The sequence below is a fragment of the Dermacentor silvarum genome, chromosome 3 (genome assembly GCF_013339745.2).
Source record: "Dermacentor silvarum isolate Dsil-2018 chromosome 3, BIME_Dsil_1.4, whole genome shotgun sequence".
In the NCBI taxonomy this organism is placed as follows: Eukaryota; Metazoa; Arthropoda; class Arachnida; order Ixodida; family Ixodidae; genus Dermacentor; species Dermacentor silvarum.
Window position 1 is genome coordinate 127,160,502 of NC_051156.1, and position 14,903 is coordinate 127,175,404.

General features: G+C 44.6%; 1 protein-coding gene across 1 annotated transcript in view; it reads left to right on the forward strand.

The window, feature by feature from the left end:
- The first annotated feature begins 2,843 nt into the window (after positions 1-2,843).
- Positions 2,844-14,903, forward strand: part of LOC119444760 (uncharacterized) — a 100,720-nt gene continuing 88,660 nt past the window's right edge. Inside the window, exons 1-3 of the mRNA XM_049663612.1 lie at positions 2,844-2,974; positions 8,847-8,972; positions 14,630-14,743. Of these exons, the coding sequence (XP_049519569.1) occupies positions 2,875-2,974; positions 8,847-8,972; positions 14,630-14,743 (340 nt within the window). The 5' untranslated portion in view covers positions 2,844-2,874. The remainder of the gene's footprint in view (positions 2,975-8,846; positions 8,973-14,629; positions 14,744-14,903) is intronic.

Here is a 14,903-nt window from a genome sequence, read left to right on the forward strand (position 1 = left end):
CAGCGGGGGATGATCAAGACGCGAAGAGGAAAGCGGTGGAGGAGGGCGCGGTGGAACCATGAGGGGGAAAGCGGAGGAGGAGGGTATGGCGAAAGGGTGAGAAGAAAAGCGTAGTGCGGCGACGATGGCTACGATGATGGCGCCAGAGTAGCGCGCGTCGTCTGGAAAATGGCGCCCACGCGTCACCCACGCGCTGGCTCTCGCGATCTCCAGATATGCGAGGCAGTCGCGCCACAGTTCGCTCCGTTTTCAACGTGCTGCACGAGTAAGACTGTCCGCGCCAGTAAGTATATCGCGAAATGAGAACACGCATAAAGCTGCGCTCAAATTTCGCATTAGGGAGTATCGTAATCGTCGGTGAATTTTATTTGACCTCAAAGTACAGTAATGCTTTCAGCCAAAGTCCCGAGAGATAAGTCGAGATGTCTCACGCGTGCCGAACGGTTGACAGCATACCTGCAATCTTGCTTATAGCAATACAAAGAACACCGAAGAATCCTTCCCATTAAAGGTTGAAGCGGTGCTGTGTCATGGTTTTAAAAAAGCGTTCGGTCTTTCACGCCGTGCAATGCTTTATTTTCTGTTACATAAAACAAAGCCAAGTGCCTCGCAGATGTGAAAATGAGGGGTAAGCGAGGGGAAGCAGAACCTGCAATTACGCCGCGGGCAGACGCTTTTCTTCAGTCGAAGAGAGGGTGCAGGTCACCATCTCTGGAGTACACACAGTCTCCACTGGTAGTCGCAGAGCGGTGAGGGCTCTTAATTCTCAATCGTGGGGAAAGCTGTCTTCACTGCACGCCTATGGCCTCAACAATAAGACAAAAATGTAAGACGTCCCGTACGAGCAAGAGAAGCTTTAGAACAGACAAATTAAACGTGCAAGAGGCATTTTCGCACCCAGTGAATTTTCGGCAGGCAGTAGAAAGCAATATACTTTGTGTAATGAAGCAGAGGCGCCCCTATAGGTGTCTTTTACGTGGCGCATTACGAAAGCTGTTACATTGTTCGAATATACCACACAGATATATACTTAAGCTTGCCAATTTTGTTGTGCGTTACAGAAGTGTGTCGTGATTGTGCCCTGTCATCATAAAGTCTGCCAATATTATTGTACTTGATTAGCATTCGGACCCATCACTAGCCCTATAGGCTGTGGGTCCGACCAACTGCGTGTGTACTGGCTTTGAGAATAATAAAGAGTATTTTTTTCAAAAAAAGAAGACCCGTGCCGTGTTTTGTTCGAGAGCCCGTGCGTCTGGCTAACACTACAGTCTGGCCGATAATAAACCTAGTTATTGTTGTAATAAACGTGAGGTATAGCTTTAACCCAAATCAACCAGTGCAGCTTGTTACCCTTACACTGCCAAAATCAAGCAGCTCCTGTTTGAAGGTTGTGAACAAGTCGCGTTCTGATTTTTTATCGACTCATTATCTCATTTACTTGTGTATTTTTTTCCTTCCACAGATGAACAGCCGGAGTAAGAAAGCCTTTTCTTTCCTTTCGCGCAATGATTTTTTATATTGATTAAACCGACACTGAAGAGCAACTAAATCTTTTATAACTTTACCAGTAATGCATCTTAACTAAATTGGGTTAACAATTTTAAATTATGGGGTTCTACGTGCCAAAACCATGATCTGATTATGAGGCATGCCGTAGTGGGGGACTCCAGAAAATTTGGACCACCTGTGGTTCTTTAGCGTGCACCGAAATATAAGTACACGGGTGTTTTCGCATTTCACCCACATCGAAATGCGGCCGCCGTGGCCGGGATTCGATCCCGCGACCTCGTGCTTAGCAGCCTAACACCATAGCCACCAAGTAACTACGGCGGGTTCTAAATTTGGTTGATACAAATACTCTTGTTACCATTGCAAATGAAGGGCAGATTTTTCTTGACTTCAATTTCTTGCCGAAACCTTAGCACCTGTACATCACGCCATGTGTTTCAAAGCATTTCCTCGTTTTTTAAGCCTTGCAGTGCGCAAAAAGTAAATGAAGTAAGATTGGTCGCGTCTTTTCATTCCTAAAATGCGCTTTAGTATTTGTTTACTCATAAACAATTATTTATGCATAGTTGCGACTAGACGTAGTAAAAATTCGCGACTAGCGGAAGGGCCGGCTGATGAAACAACTGCCGAACGTCATCGCCACTATATATTTATTAGTCCTGTGCATCCTTTACGACTTCACTAGCAGTAATTAACCACCATACAAAACGACCACTTTGACGGTAGAGGTGTCTGTTTCACGCTTTATCAGAGTAATTAATTGTAATAATGCTGAGTAACATAATATTCCTGTTTATGTTTATTTCTTGCTGCACAAACTACCTATTTTATCTGCTACACATTTTTCCACTACCAGGGCTCTTTTAATAGCTACCATTACGATTCGTCATAAAAATTAAAAAAAGTTCATTGTCAATTCTTAGTAATGACGCTTACATAATTCGAACACCTTCGCGTAGAAGACATCGAGCAAGAAAAGTCCGTCGCCGATGTGACGAATTAATCGCAGATTCATGATGTAGCAGTTCCCGACAGTTGGAAAATGGATGTGTATATGCAGCTGTAGAGTCATTGTAGAATTTTGCCATAGAAACACACACACACACACGTGCACAAACACACCACACGCACATATACACATACGTGCACACGGGCACACGGGTACACGGGCACACAAAGTAATGCATTCACAATTTAGTACGCTGCTGTAGAATGAAACGAGTTTTCTAACCATCTGCCGAAGTTATATCATTTGATCATATGGTCACATAGGTAGGCGTTATATGCGGTATTTATGAGTGCCTCGTGCTCGCTTGCGCGCCCAGCGAGAGCGTCGAATACAGCGGAGCGAAGGCCGATGGCATGATGTACCTCGTCTTTGGCGTGATCTCCATCGTGGTTATCGTGGTAGTTGTCCTCCTGGTGGTGTTCCTCATGAACAGAAACCCGGCAAATACCGCTGGTAAGCAGCTGCACACGTTCCCTATGCTTCCACGCAATGTGCATTAAAACTAAGTCCGCGAACTTACGCCCTTCAGTCACGAATTATGATAAACTATCAATAAATGTGTCGAACGTAGGCAATTTTATGCCGGTGTTCTCGAGACTGTACTTGAACGGAAGTCAGTGTGGAAGGATTAGGTTGTACGATGATGTTTATAGCACTTTATTGTGGGTAATCGTAATTGGAGAGTAATTACCTGTATTTATTCCGCAGCCAGTCGCGCTGCGTTGATCCATAGAGAGAATTCAATCCGCCGCTCGAAGCGTGTGCACAAGTTATTTATTGACTGCAAGCGTTGTGTGACGGGAAAAATTACGCTTTTTCCCATTGTTGAAAAGTGCAGTTCGAATAGAAGTGATTACACAAGTGCATTTCAACTGATGAGAAAAGCTCTACAAACATAATAAATAGCATTCGAATTCTGCTTAAAACGAAACAAATCAAACAGAAGGCAATGCAGCAGTGACTATTGGCTGTTGCTTGCCTATTTTCATCAGTAAGTGAACTGAACGTTGAGCTAGAGCAAGGGCTGTCAGTTATGTATGACGACATATTGGTGCTTATGACGCATATGTGACGTCGGGCACGGCGCCTGAAAGCAGCGGCCAACTACACGGGGCGATAGCGGCCAACTACACAGGGTGATAGTATCTGGATGTTTAGAAAAATTAAGCGCACTCAACTCCAGTTGACCCCTACGTAATGCGAGGTTCGCTTGGTGTGGTAGAGAATGGCTGGTATGAATCACATATGTAAGTATTCTGCAGCGAACGGTTATGGATTGGGCGACGTGTGTATCCTGTAGGTCTGTCGCTCTGTCTTTCCTCTCTCTCTCTCTCTCTCTCTCTCTCTCTATATATATATATATATATATATAAGTAAGTAAAGTAATATGAGTTCTTATTAAAGTAATTTACTAAGAAGTTCATTAGGTATTGGTTGTTAATTAGTTGAATATGCGTATCGATTTCCCGTGCTACTAATGTCCGCCCCTCTGAATAACCTAGCTCAACGATAAGAATTCTGCTACATGCCACAGGGGATTTTTAAACATTCCTTAAAGCTTAATTTTGAACACCCGGTATATATATACATATAAAGGTCGGTGCATTATATATATATATATATATATATATATATATATATATATATATATATTGTGACGTCTCGGCTGGAACGACGTTTATTAGGCCCGGGAGCACGTCAGCGAACCATGCAGCGCAGCACACAGGCGATGATGATAACATACAGATGAGGAAGATGTGCGTAATAAACGCCCACAATATATATATATATATATATATATATATATATATACGGTCGTTGTGCGCGCAACATACCCAGTTGCAGTGGCTATGCGCGTCTCTAGAAATCCGTAGGCGCCAAATGTGGAGCAAGCACAATGTACGTCTCTAAAAAAGGGAAGTTCATTCAACGAAACTACGCAGGTGATGCAGGCACGTATGCACTGCATGTTTTTTTTTTTTAACACGAAAGTGTTTTATGCCGGGGTCCACCAAGACTTCACTGACGTATTTCCGTCACGGAAATACGTCATAGAACATAATACAAAGAAAGACACCAGAAGAAAAAGTTCCACAAACATGCAAAATTTGGAAATCGAACCCACGACCTCTCGGTCCGCGACGATAGATCGCCGAGCGTTTAACCCATTGCGCCACAAACGCATTTGCAGAGAGCTACACAGACGCGCCTTATATATCTAACACTCCTCCGTGTACCCGCGCTCTTGCTCGGGGCGGTGCCGCCGCCTACGAGCAGAAAAGAGAAGTACTGCATTATGACACTAATGCGCACCGACAGTGAACGCTTCGGTGGTCTCAGCACTACGACGCCTCGATGCCAGCATTCGAAGGGACGCTGGCATCAAGAAGCACTACCAACGCCGTAACACGCTAGCACAAACGCGTTAGAAACGCGCTAGGTGGCGTTCACCGTACTCAGCACAGCGGAGCGTGGCCTCCGCAATTAGCTCTGAAAATGTTTCTGAAGTTGATCGCGGAGGCTGCAATTACGACGCGCTGTACGCGCTGATTTGACTCGGTGACGATTCAGTTACGTGCTTTGTCTTGCGCGTTGTATTAGTGTGTCAGTTACGTGCTTCGTCTTTCGCGTTGTGCTAGCGTGTGCAGCGTAGTGCAGCTTCCATATGCACGACGGTTGCTCATGGTCATCGACGTTGGTAGTCGTGATGGAGGAGACGTGCCACCAGGCGTCAGCGTGGGTGCATCAACGCCTAAGGGCGCTTTAGCCACAAAACACCAATAGACATTATATATCAATGTGCAATAAACATTACACTACTTCTGTGAAGACACGTTTCACTTTCGTGTTCTATACCGATTCCTATATAAGAGGGATCAACCACATTTTTTTAACTGGCATGGGTACGTCTTATAAAAGCGCTAGATGGAAATAGAACAATTCAAAATGCAACTTTTGCAAGACATGCTGCATGTCTATGCTGCAAGCAGCATAGTTTCCTGAAGCATAATGGATGTTTCACGAATGTTTAGAAGAATGAGAAAAAAATGCTATTTATGTGAAGTTCCTTCAGTACGGTTCTTCCGCACGGAACTGCCGGAAACTCGAATTCTCGCGGTCGGATTGCGAAAAAAAAAAAAAGTGTTTCAGCCCTTTAAAAAAGGCATAAACACCGTTAGGTACGAGTTCGTCAACTATGTAGGCGACGAGAATTTCCAACTACAAAGAGAAATTTATTGATGTACTAATAACAATGACGACACAGGTGAGCGTAACTTAGAAAACCATGTACACTAATGCTTATAGCTAAACAAACCATTGTTCGGTCCGTCCGCACACTGCCACTGAGCATCAGTGGTTTAGATCCCTCAACAAAACATTCAGAGCTCTTCCACGACTGTGAAGATTGAAGCCAGCGAAGATATGAGTATGGTGGGTCTGCTACAGTGAATATTGCTATATAAAATTTATATATTATCATTATTGACTTCATTGAGCGTCTTCGGCATGCAAAGAGCAAGGACACCAGCGTCTTGTTTTCGCCCGGTGCGATGGCCAAGTAGTTCGTTTGCTGCGCCAAGTCCGCCCCATCGTAATAGAAAAGTGTTTGAGACAGAGCGTTCATAGCCGCGGCACACTGAACGGCATCATCAGTATCCTGACCTCAGGATCCGGGAAGATGTGGTTAAACGAGCATCATTCCCATCGCGAGTCCTAAGGGCAACTGCTTATGGCTGCGCTAGCGCGATCTCTACGTCACCAGACAAAGGGGCACTACGATTGGTGGGACGTGCCGCCACCGAGTAACGCGACACTTGTGAAAGAGGCATCCGCGGTTGCGAGGGGTACAACAATGTGCCATCCATCATCCGTTTTGACACGTGAGCTAAGGCAAAACTGGCGGGAAACCACCACGCACATAGAGCCGAAGAAAATGCTGATGATGATAGTTTTTTTCTACACGCTGTAAAAAAGAAGGTGAGGGGGAGGTGGGATAACAAAGTGCAAACAAATGCAAAACACAATAAATTTTTCGAATTTACTGCCAGTACTTAAGTCATAGCGGCACACGTGATGCCGCCATTTTCTGACAGTACAAACTTTGCAATTGGGAACTTGAAAAGGACAGTTTATTCAACGAAAACACTCAGTTGCAACATGGCCTTACACACTAAATGCTACAGAGTTCTGGAAGCAATTCGAGCGAAGTGAAAGGGCACTAAGGTGGACCTTCAAGTTTTTTAAGTGCAACCTCGAATCTAGAGTAAAGGGTGCCGGTTTTGTAGCGTTAGCTACACTGGCCTAGCCAAGCCCGTTTCGCGCGGCACATCAAGAGCCGTGCTGCTCATGCGCAAGGATCGGTGATGTCACACGGCTTGCGCACCGGAGCCACCGGAGCCGGCACCTCTCGCGCACTCCGCCGCCGCCGCGCGCGACTCACCGCCGCCGGTATGCGCATTCCAGAGTGACGTCGTAGCCGTGGTAGACGCACTGGCGCCGGCGCGCGCTCGCTGTGCAGTCGCCGTCTGACACTGCGCTGGAGCCGCTGCGCTTCTGACTGGAGTTTGCCAGTGTGCTATAGCCTTGGAGAAGGAGAGCGCAAATGCTGCTCAACAGCGCAGAAGAACGGAGAAGCTTGACTCATCGTATCCCGAAGTAGTTGCCTGGCAATTAGCGGTTGAGCGTAGGAGACAACCAGGAAAGCTAAGAATAATCAGCTGAACCTTTGCTAACGCTACGTACATCCTGGCATAGCCGAGCTAAGCCACTGCAACTTTTTTGATGCCAGGTAGTTTCTCAATAGGCGCAGTGATGTCGTGGTTAATTGTGCAGTTCCATGCACTTTCTATTGACGCACAAAGCTTTATTTCATTTTTGCAGAAGTCATTTACGAAGAGTATCCGAATGGCGGTTTCTTTACTTATTTATATTGCACTATCTTCGGGAGCGGTCCACGCAAACGGTCAGATACACGCGAAAAAGTGCGTTTGCTCGAGCAGGAATGCTTTGTATTAAAAAAGTAGGGGGTATGACTGCGAAAGCAATCACGTATTTTTGTGTTATTGAGCTGAGAACTAAGCATCTCAGGGAAAGGCAGCGATAAAGTTAAAAATTCTGGGGTTTTACGTAACAAAACCACTATTTGATTATGAGGCACGCCGTAGTGAGGGACTCTGGATTAATTTTGACTACCTGGGGTTCTTTAACAAGCACCCAATAGATGGTACACGGGTTTTTTGCATTTCACCCCTATCGAAATGCGGCCGCGGCAAGCAATGAAGTTCGATTCAATACACGGTCCTTATTATGTTATTTCTCGCCCTATAATCGTAAGTTCCTGCATCGGGCTTCATTAGAGTAAATGCTAAACCATACTTACGTTATTACATATGTAGAAGAAAATGGGATTCGCAATCGAACTCTCTCAAGATGCCCCCGAGCTCTTTGAGCCGGAAGGCACCGCTTTCAATGCATGAAGGGAGTGTTTCTTGAGTGCACCATTTCGAACAGCGGAAACTGTAGCCTGACGCGAGAGCTACTATTCAAATCTACTGTCAGTAATCAGAATTGAAAACTTCTGTCATCCAAGGTAATAGTGCAAGAGCTGCGTCAATAATATGCAGGAAGCTTAAACGTTAGGACACAAGAAATGCAATGGCTTCGAAGAATTGAATTTTATGGTACTGCTAGGCCGTACGTAACTCGCCATCAACTGGCATCGCTGGCATTGTAGCAGCCCTCGGCAGTACAGGTGTCACGAGGATAGTTGGAATTTTGCACTAGCATTCTGAGGCAGATAACGTCGTCGCATATAATCGTGGAAGCTTAAAGAACAAAGTCTTGCTTTCATAATCTATAGAATAACATAAAGGCGCGCACAATTAAGACAAATGGATAGATAGTGTATATGTTACCTAGTGGCGGTTAAGTCTCTTTTCCGGGAAAATTTTCTCCCAATAATTCCATCATCGCAGAAATTCACGCGAGACGACCAGATGACCGGGAACGATTCATGCACCTGTCATAATTATTTGATAAACGTCAATGTCATGACGAAACATTTCCTATGGCATGCGTCACCATCAACCTATAAATATCGCCTGATGTCCAAGTGTAATTCGGCGTCATTCTATTCACGTCTACTGAGTAGTGCGTACAGAAAGTAGAGCAATTACGAGTGCAATGTCATTGCAACTTTCGGTATCACAGTAAGTTTTATAGCTAGACTGTAGCATCAGCTAAGCCACATTTCTCGCTGCACTTACGTGAAACAGTTTATCGCAAGAATCAATAAAATGTGTCTCGTGTTCCCTTCTGCTGTCAGAGCCAGCGATGGAGAGCACGACCGGAGGCAGCAAGTGCACCAACCCGTGCATGGGCGCCGGCAAGGTATGCCATCCGGACTCCAAGAAGGACGCCGATGGGTGCTTCGTGCAAGACTGCCATTGCTGTACGTATACTGCTCCGCCAGCGGGCTCTCGCATTGAGTTAACTATAGGCACTTTGCTATGTTTACCGTTTCCATCTATATCTGTTACAACGAAGCTTTTTTACCCCTAGCCCCCGTAAACATCCCCCACACGCGTTCCCAGGGGTGGGGGCACACTTGGCGGCTTACGTCCGTATCACGGCGCATGGACAGGAATGAAGACGGGTAAGGAGAGGGGGGAAAGTGGCGATGGTGCTTGTGCACGTGGATTGCGCTTCTGTGGGTTTGCGGTTGCGGCGGTTGCGGCAGATGCATGGGAGGTGCGGCAACCGTGGCGGCGCTTGTGTCGGCGTAGTGTAGTGCCGTATGAAAAAAAATGTATTATTTCATAATGGTATGCAGCCCACGTATGCAGCCCATACGTGTAGCCTAAACACCTTCGCTGGTAATCCGTTCCCATATGAGTGTTTCGGCCCCACGAATTTGTTACCGTCTATGCCTGTTTGCTATATGCTTACCGTGCACATCTATACCTGGCACTCCCTTTGCGGTAGAGGAAGAGTAGTGATAATTTTGGCATCAAATAATAATAGAGTTTTAGTAAACAAAAGTACCGGCGTCATAACAGCTTTCAATAGCGCGGGAGCGGTGGGTTGCGGTGTGTTCTGCTGGTGCAAGCCAGCTGAGTACCTGAGCATGCACTGCCTATGGGGCGGGCCGCCAGTGATGTGCAACCTTTACTTCTGCAGCTGCGTATAAACTACCACCTTCAGCTGACTACCTTGCGATTGCCTAAGGCTAGCATCACGTTGTGATGGGACACTCATCAACTCGGCCTGCTGGGCGAAACAAAGAGGAAACTTCGTGTGGGCTGGTGGGCTTCCTGCTTCGCAGGCCTCATTCAGACGCAAGAGAAACGTTCTGTCGCGAAGCACTGGCGTCTTCGACGAGAAGTGCTATTGTTTACCGTGCCGTGTTTTAAAGCCGCCTTCAAGACTGCGAAAATTTGGGCGTGTAAATTTGAAATACGCTCGGCAATGACAGGTTGTGAACATGGCTGTCAACTATCATGAGCTACCATGGTTGGGAAAACGGACAGTACAGGTACCGAGTAGCCACTGGCTGCGTGAACTTCCTTGACGCGTCAAATATGCAATGAGTATGTCCGGCTGGGGCACTCATTTTATGGCATAAACACAATGACGAAGTTTCATTATAATACTACCACAGGGAACCTGGTACGGCAGCAGTTTGCCAACGTAAAAATATTACTTGATTTCATGGTGCAGTTCCTTTACTTCCATTTCTATTTTTCAAATTATTGCTAAGTTCATTTTTTTAAAATCATTTGTCACAGACTCCACGAGAAAACACCTTGCAGATTCCCCTACTGTCAGTTCAGGTTCAAACGTGTTGTGTGCCGCTTCCAGAGCGTTGCTGCTGCCGTAATTACGATGGTTTGATAGAGAAGCAGTGCATTGTGCTTGGTGCGTTACAGAGCTCTTTGCGTCTGTGTGGCAACAAATGGTCTGTAACTTAATGGTGGAATTTCAACTGTTAAGGCAGAGGAATCAGCGGTTAGTCATGAAAAATGATAGGGCGCTGCCACACAATATTGACAGCATTATTAGCACGACGTCCTTCCTTTCCTTTTTGTTCTTGGCAGTTGAATTTACTCCTTACCTTTTAAAATGCTGCATGTTCACGAGTAGTGCGTGAACAAAACCAAATAGGGAACTGTAGCAGGAATTTATTTATTTATTTATTTATTTATTTATTTATTTATTTATTTATTTATTTATTTATTTATTTATTTATTTATTTAGCACAGTACCCACAGCACCATTTCTGGCATTATAGGGGGGGGGGGGGGATTGAAATAGGGAAAAGTGCACAAAATACCAGCGCACTCTGGCGGCGAACAAAAATAACATTGAGGTTATCACAATAACACAGAACAATTTTACAGGAGGGACGAACATGCATCATTTGATGTTATGGACACTATCTCCTCAGGCAATTTGTTCCAGTCAGAAATTGCTTTGGGGAAAGAAGACATTTTGAAGAGGTCAGTCCGGCACCTGTAATCTTTAACTTTGCGCGAATGCTCTCTTCCTACGGACACATAATCAGGGCTAAATATATATTGGGTTCGGTCAATTACAGTTCTCGAATGAAATATTTTATGAAAAAATTCTAACCTAAGAACTTGCCTACGTTTTTGAAGTGTGTCCCAGAGCAAAGTGTTTTTCGCACTCGATACGCTGAAAAGCCTACCATAGTCATTAAAAACGAAACGAATGGATGAATTGTGAAATCTACCTAGCTTATGTATGTCAAGTAGACATTTCGTGTCCCAGACTGTGCAAGCATACTCAAGTATGCTTCGAACATTTGATATATATAACAGTTCTTTGGTTTGTACAGGGAAATGATTGGCGTTATGACGCAGGAAGCCCAAAACGCGGCAGGCTTTGGCAGTAACAAAATCGACATGGCGGTGCCAAGACATTACACTGACCAAATATACACCAAGATATTTAAATTCCGAGACTGACAGCATTTTTATACTGTTAATATTATACGTGAACTCATGACGAGTCTTTTTTTTAGCGAAACACATATCCGATCCTCACACCATTGAGCTACTGCACACAAGTTCTGTTGTAATGTTTTGCAGTCACCTGGATCGTTGATAATTGTTTACAAAATACAATCATTCGCGAAAAGTCACATGCGTGAAGAAATACCTGTAACAATGTCGTTCATATAAATTATGAACAGTAAAGGACAGATGGAAGGACCAGGACGGATCCTTGAGGCACCCCTGAGGTCACATCAACGTCATGCGACTGTTTCCCGTTGATAACAACTCTCTGACGCCTCAGGCTCGAATACTCCTTTATCCATCTAATAACGTTCTCATTTATGTGGTACCAAGACAATTTTGCTATTAATAACGAATGTCACACAACATCAAATGCTTTGCGGAAGTCAAGAAATAAGCAGTCAACAGAATGCCCATTATCCCGCGGGCAATTGAGGCTTTTTGTCATTTATAACTGTTAACCTGCAGTTCCTGTATTCATGGAGGGTGACTACGCTTGCGAAGAAATATTGTTCTTATTCGACTGTTTCTCGGTTCTCACACATACCCCATATTGTTTGAAGCATGCATCATAGGCAGCACACATTTTACTTTTAAACGGCTCTGTAATGCGTTTGGTATAAAGGCCTCCTCCGAGTTCTCACGCTCAACACTCATTATTAAAGTATACGATACGAGCGGCTGTAAGCGCACCAAGTACGATAATTCCCATACCAGTTCCAGCAAGTCTAGCAGCAAGCCAACCGCCCAACGGCGCAGCCGCCATCTACTTGGACAAAACGGAGATAGAAACACGGAAGCTGGGGACCCCGTTAGCAGTACCGTTCGTCGTCGGCAGATGGCGACGCCGTTCCATTTTTGAAATTTTCGGTAGCCAGGCTACAAGCGTGTGTCGCGCAGCCTGGCGTTTCTATTATTTCTACTTGACTAACACTGTTAACAGCGAGGGTACATTCTTACACTAATATAACTGCCAAAGGCTCTAGCTGTATGACAACTCTGTTCCTAGCATGTAAGCTGTTTATGTCACAATTTACAGTGCGCCAAATATTGTGATGCACTGTCCGTTTCTGTATAAAACTAGTTCAAAGCTTTTTGGCGCAGCGCACTTCCTATCCACTTCTAGGAATACGTTAACGCGCTTTCTCCCGCAAAATGGCCTTTATACAGTGCGTTTCAGTGACGACTGTCTCCAATTATTAAATAGAGGGGATTTGAGAAACAATCATGCTATTTTGCTAGACTACATTCTCAATAAGGGCGGTAAAGAGAAAACCACCCGTGGAACTATTCTGCATCGGAAATCAGTTTAATTTGCTAATTAGCTTTTAATTATCTACTTAGTGCTGCCAATTCCAATGTGTAGTTTGTAGCTAATGGCGAGTTCATAACAAGTCGGCTAATAAAACCAACGAAAAGTCATGCATTAGCGTGAGGGGTTTTGAACACAACATATAAACCGAGCAAGTTCGGAGCGCTCATCCACACACACATACGAAAGCAACCAGGCACAACAGCCCCCCCCCCCCCCCCCCCCCGCCATGCACGTCGGTGCGCAAGTGGTAGAGCCCTTTCAGAGAAACTAAAGGGAAAATTAGTTTGAGCTGTATTAGTAAATAAGTCGTCCGCAATATGAAAGAAGTCACCCTTACCGTTGTAAGAGCATTTAAAGGAAAGAAAGAACGCACGAATGAAGGTTACCACCAGCCGCACCAGCTGGTTTCATGGCGTCTGCTCCGGCATGTAGTTATTTTATTGGTAGATTGCCTACGTTGGGTTTTAAATTATTCAGACACTAAGCATTCCAAGTTTCGCGAACATTTACTGCGCCATAATGGCACAGAAACAAAAAAAGTCAGCTGATCCCACGCCCTGTGCGAATCGATGTTATGCGAAGCAGTGTGCAGGGACCCTACTAAGTTAAACAAACGACCATGAGAACACCAAGATGTAGGCGGCTGGTTCATTACCTGCATGACACACGTCGTGACATTCATGTCATAACCTATCATTTATGTTCGTCATACACTCTTGTCATAATGCCAATTTGGGTACATACCAAGTTAACAAAACTACTATGAGGTGTTTCAGGACCTACGTGACACGCGTGTGATGACCTATCATTTATTTTCGTCATACACTCTCGTCATAATATGCCAATTTTGGTATATACCAAGTTAACAAAACAACCATGAGAACACCACGACGTAGGCGGCTGATTTATGACCTGCATGAAACACATTTCGTAATATTCATTATGTACGCTATCAGTTATGTTCGTCATACACTCTTGTCATACTATGCCAATTCTGGTACATACCAAGTTAAGAGAACGACCATGACAGCACCAAGACGTAGGCGGCTAGATATCTATTAGATACTGTCAAAGTGGCAAATGTTCGATAAGAAATGCTTCGCATTAAAAAAAAAACTGACATCAGTGACATCACATGAAGTACTGACATTGTGGTTTGGCGCAATATTTAAAATATCAAAATTCCGCCATTTCATTTCATTTTTACTTTTAGTAAACACCATTTAAGATGAAATAGTTGAAAGCGGAGTTTTTTGAAGAATACTTTTTCAATATAAACTGTTCAGTGGTTTTCTTTAGAGTTCTAAAAAAATCTAATTCAAACAATAACTGCCCGATTAGCCACATGAGAACGTTGTGTTTCGGGCTATTCAGCATATTATTCTCTACCAGCAGTTACGAGCAAATGTCTAGAAACCGGGGATGCCAAAACAAAAGAGAAAAGAAAGAACTCGCAGTCGAGGCATGCAGACTGAAATCAATTACAACTTAAGCGCGCCTGTTCTGTCCATGCATTATCATAAGTTCATGCAAAACGGCTGCACTAGAAGAAATTATTCTGCTGGTACTCTCGTTTCTAGAGTTTCGCTCCCTACTGTTCGTATTTAAACAAATATAATTGCATTTACTGTCAAAAAAGTGCAATCTAAATTAGGCATGTTTAAGAGATTGTGATGTTGGGAGGGTGAAGTCGGCGCTTGCGCCTTTTAACCTCTGACACCTTTTCTCTTTGTTTTGTCTTTGTCATCCTCACAGACACGCCAGACACCGCGCATACGTGCAACAACCCGTGCAATGGCACTGGCCAGGTGTGCAACTTCGGCTCGCCTTTGGACGAGCACGGATGCTACATGCCATCTTGTCGATGCGGTCAGTACACGATGCTACAGTTGACAATAAGTTACGAGCGTTGGGGCAATGTGACACAATCTTGGCTTCTACGAGAATAGACTTGAGGGAACATGGAGGTTGGACGGTGTGAGCGAGAGACACCGAGAGCCCGGCATGTGCAGTCGTTCATCAATTAAAT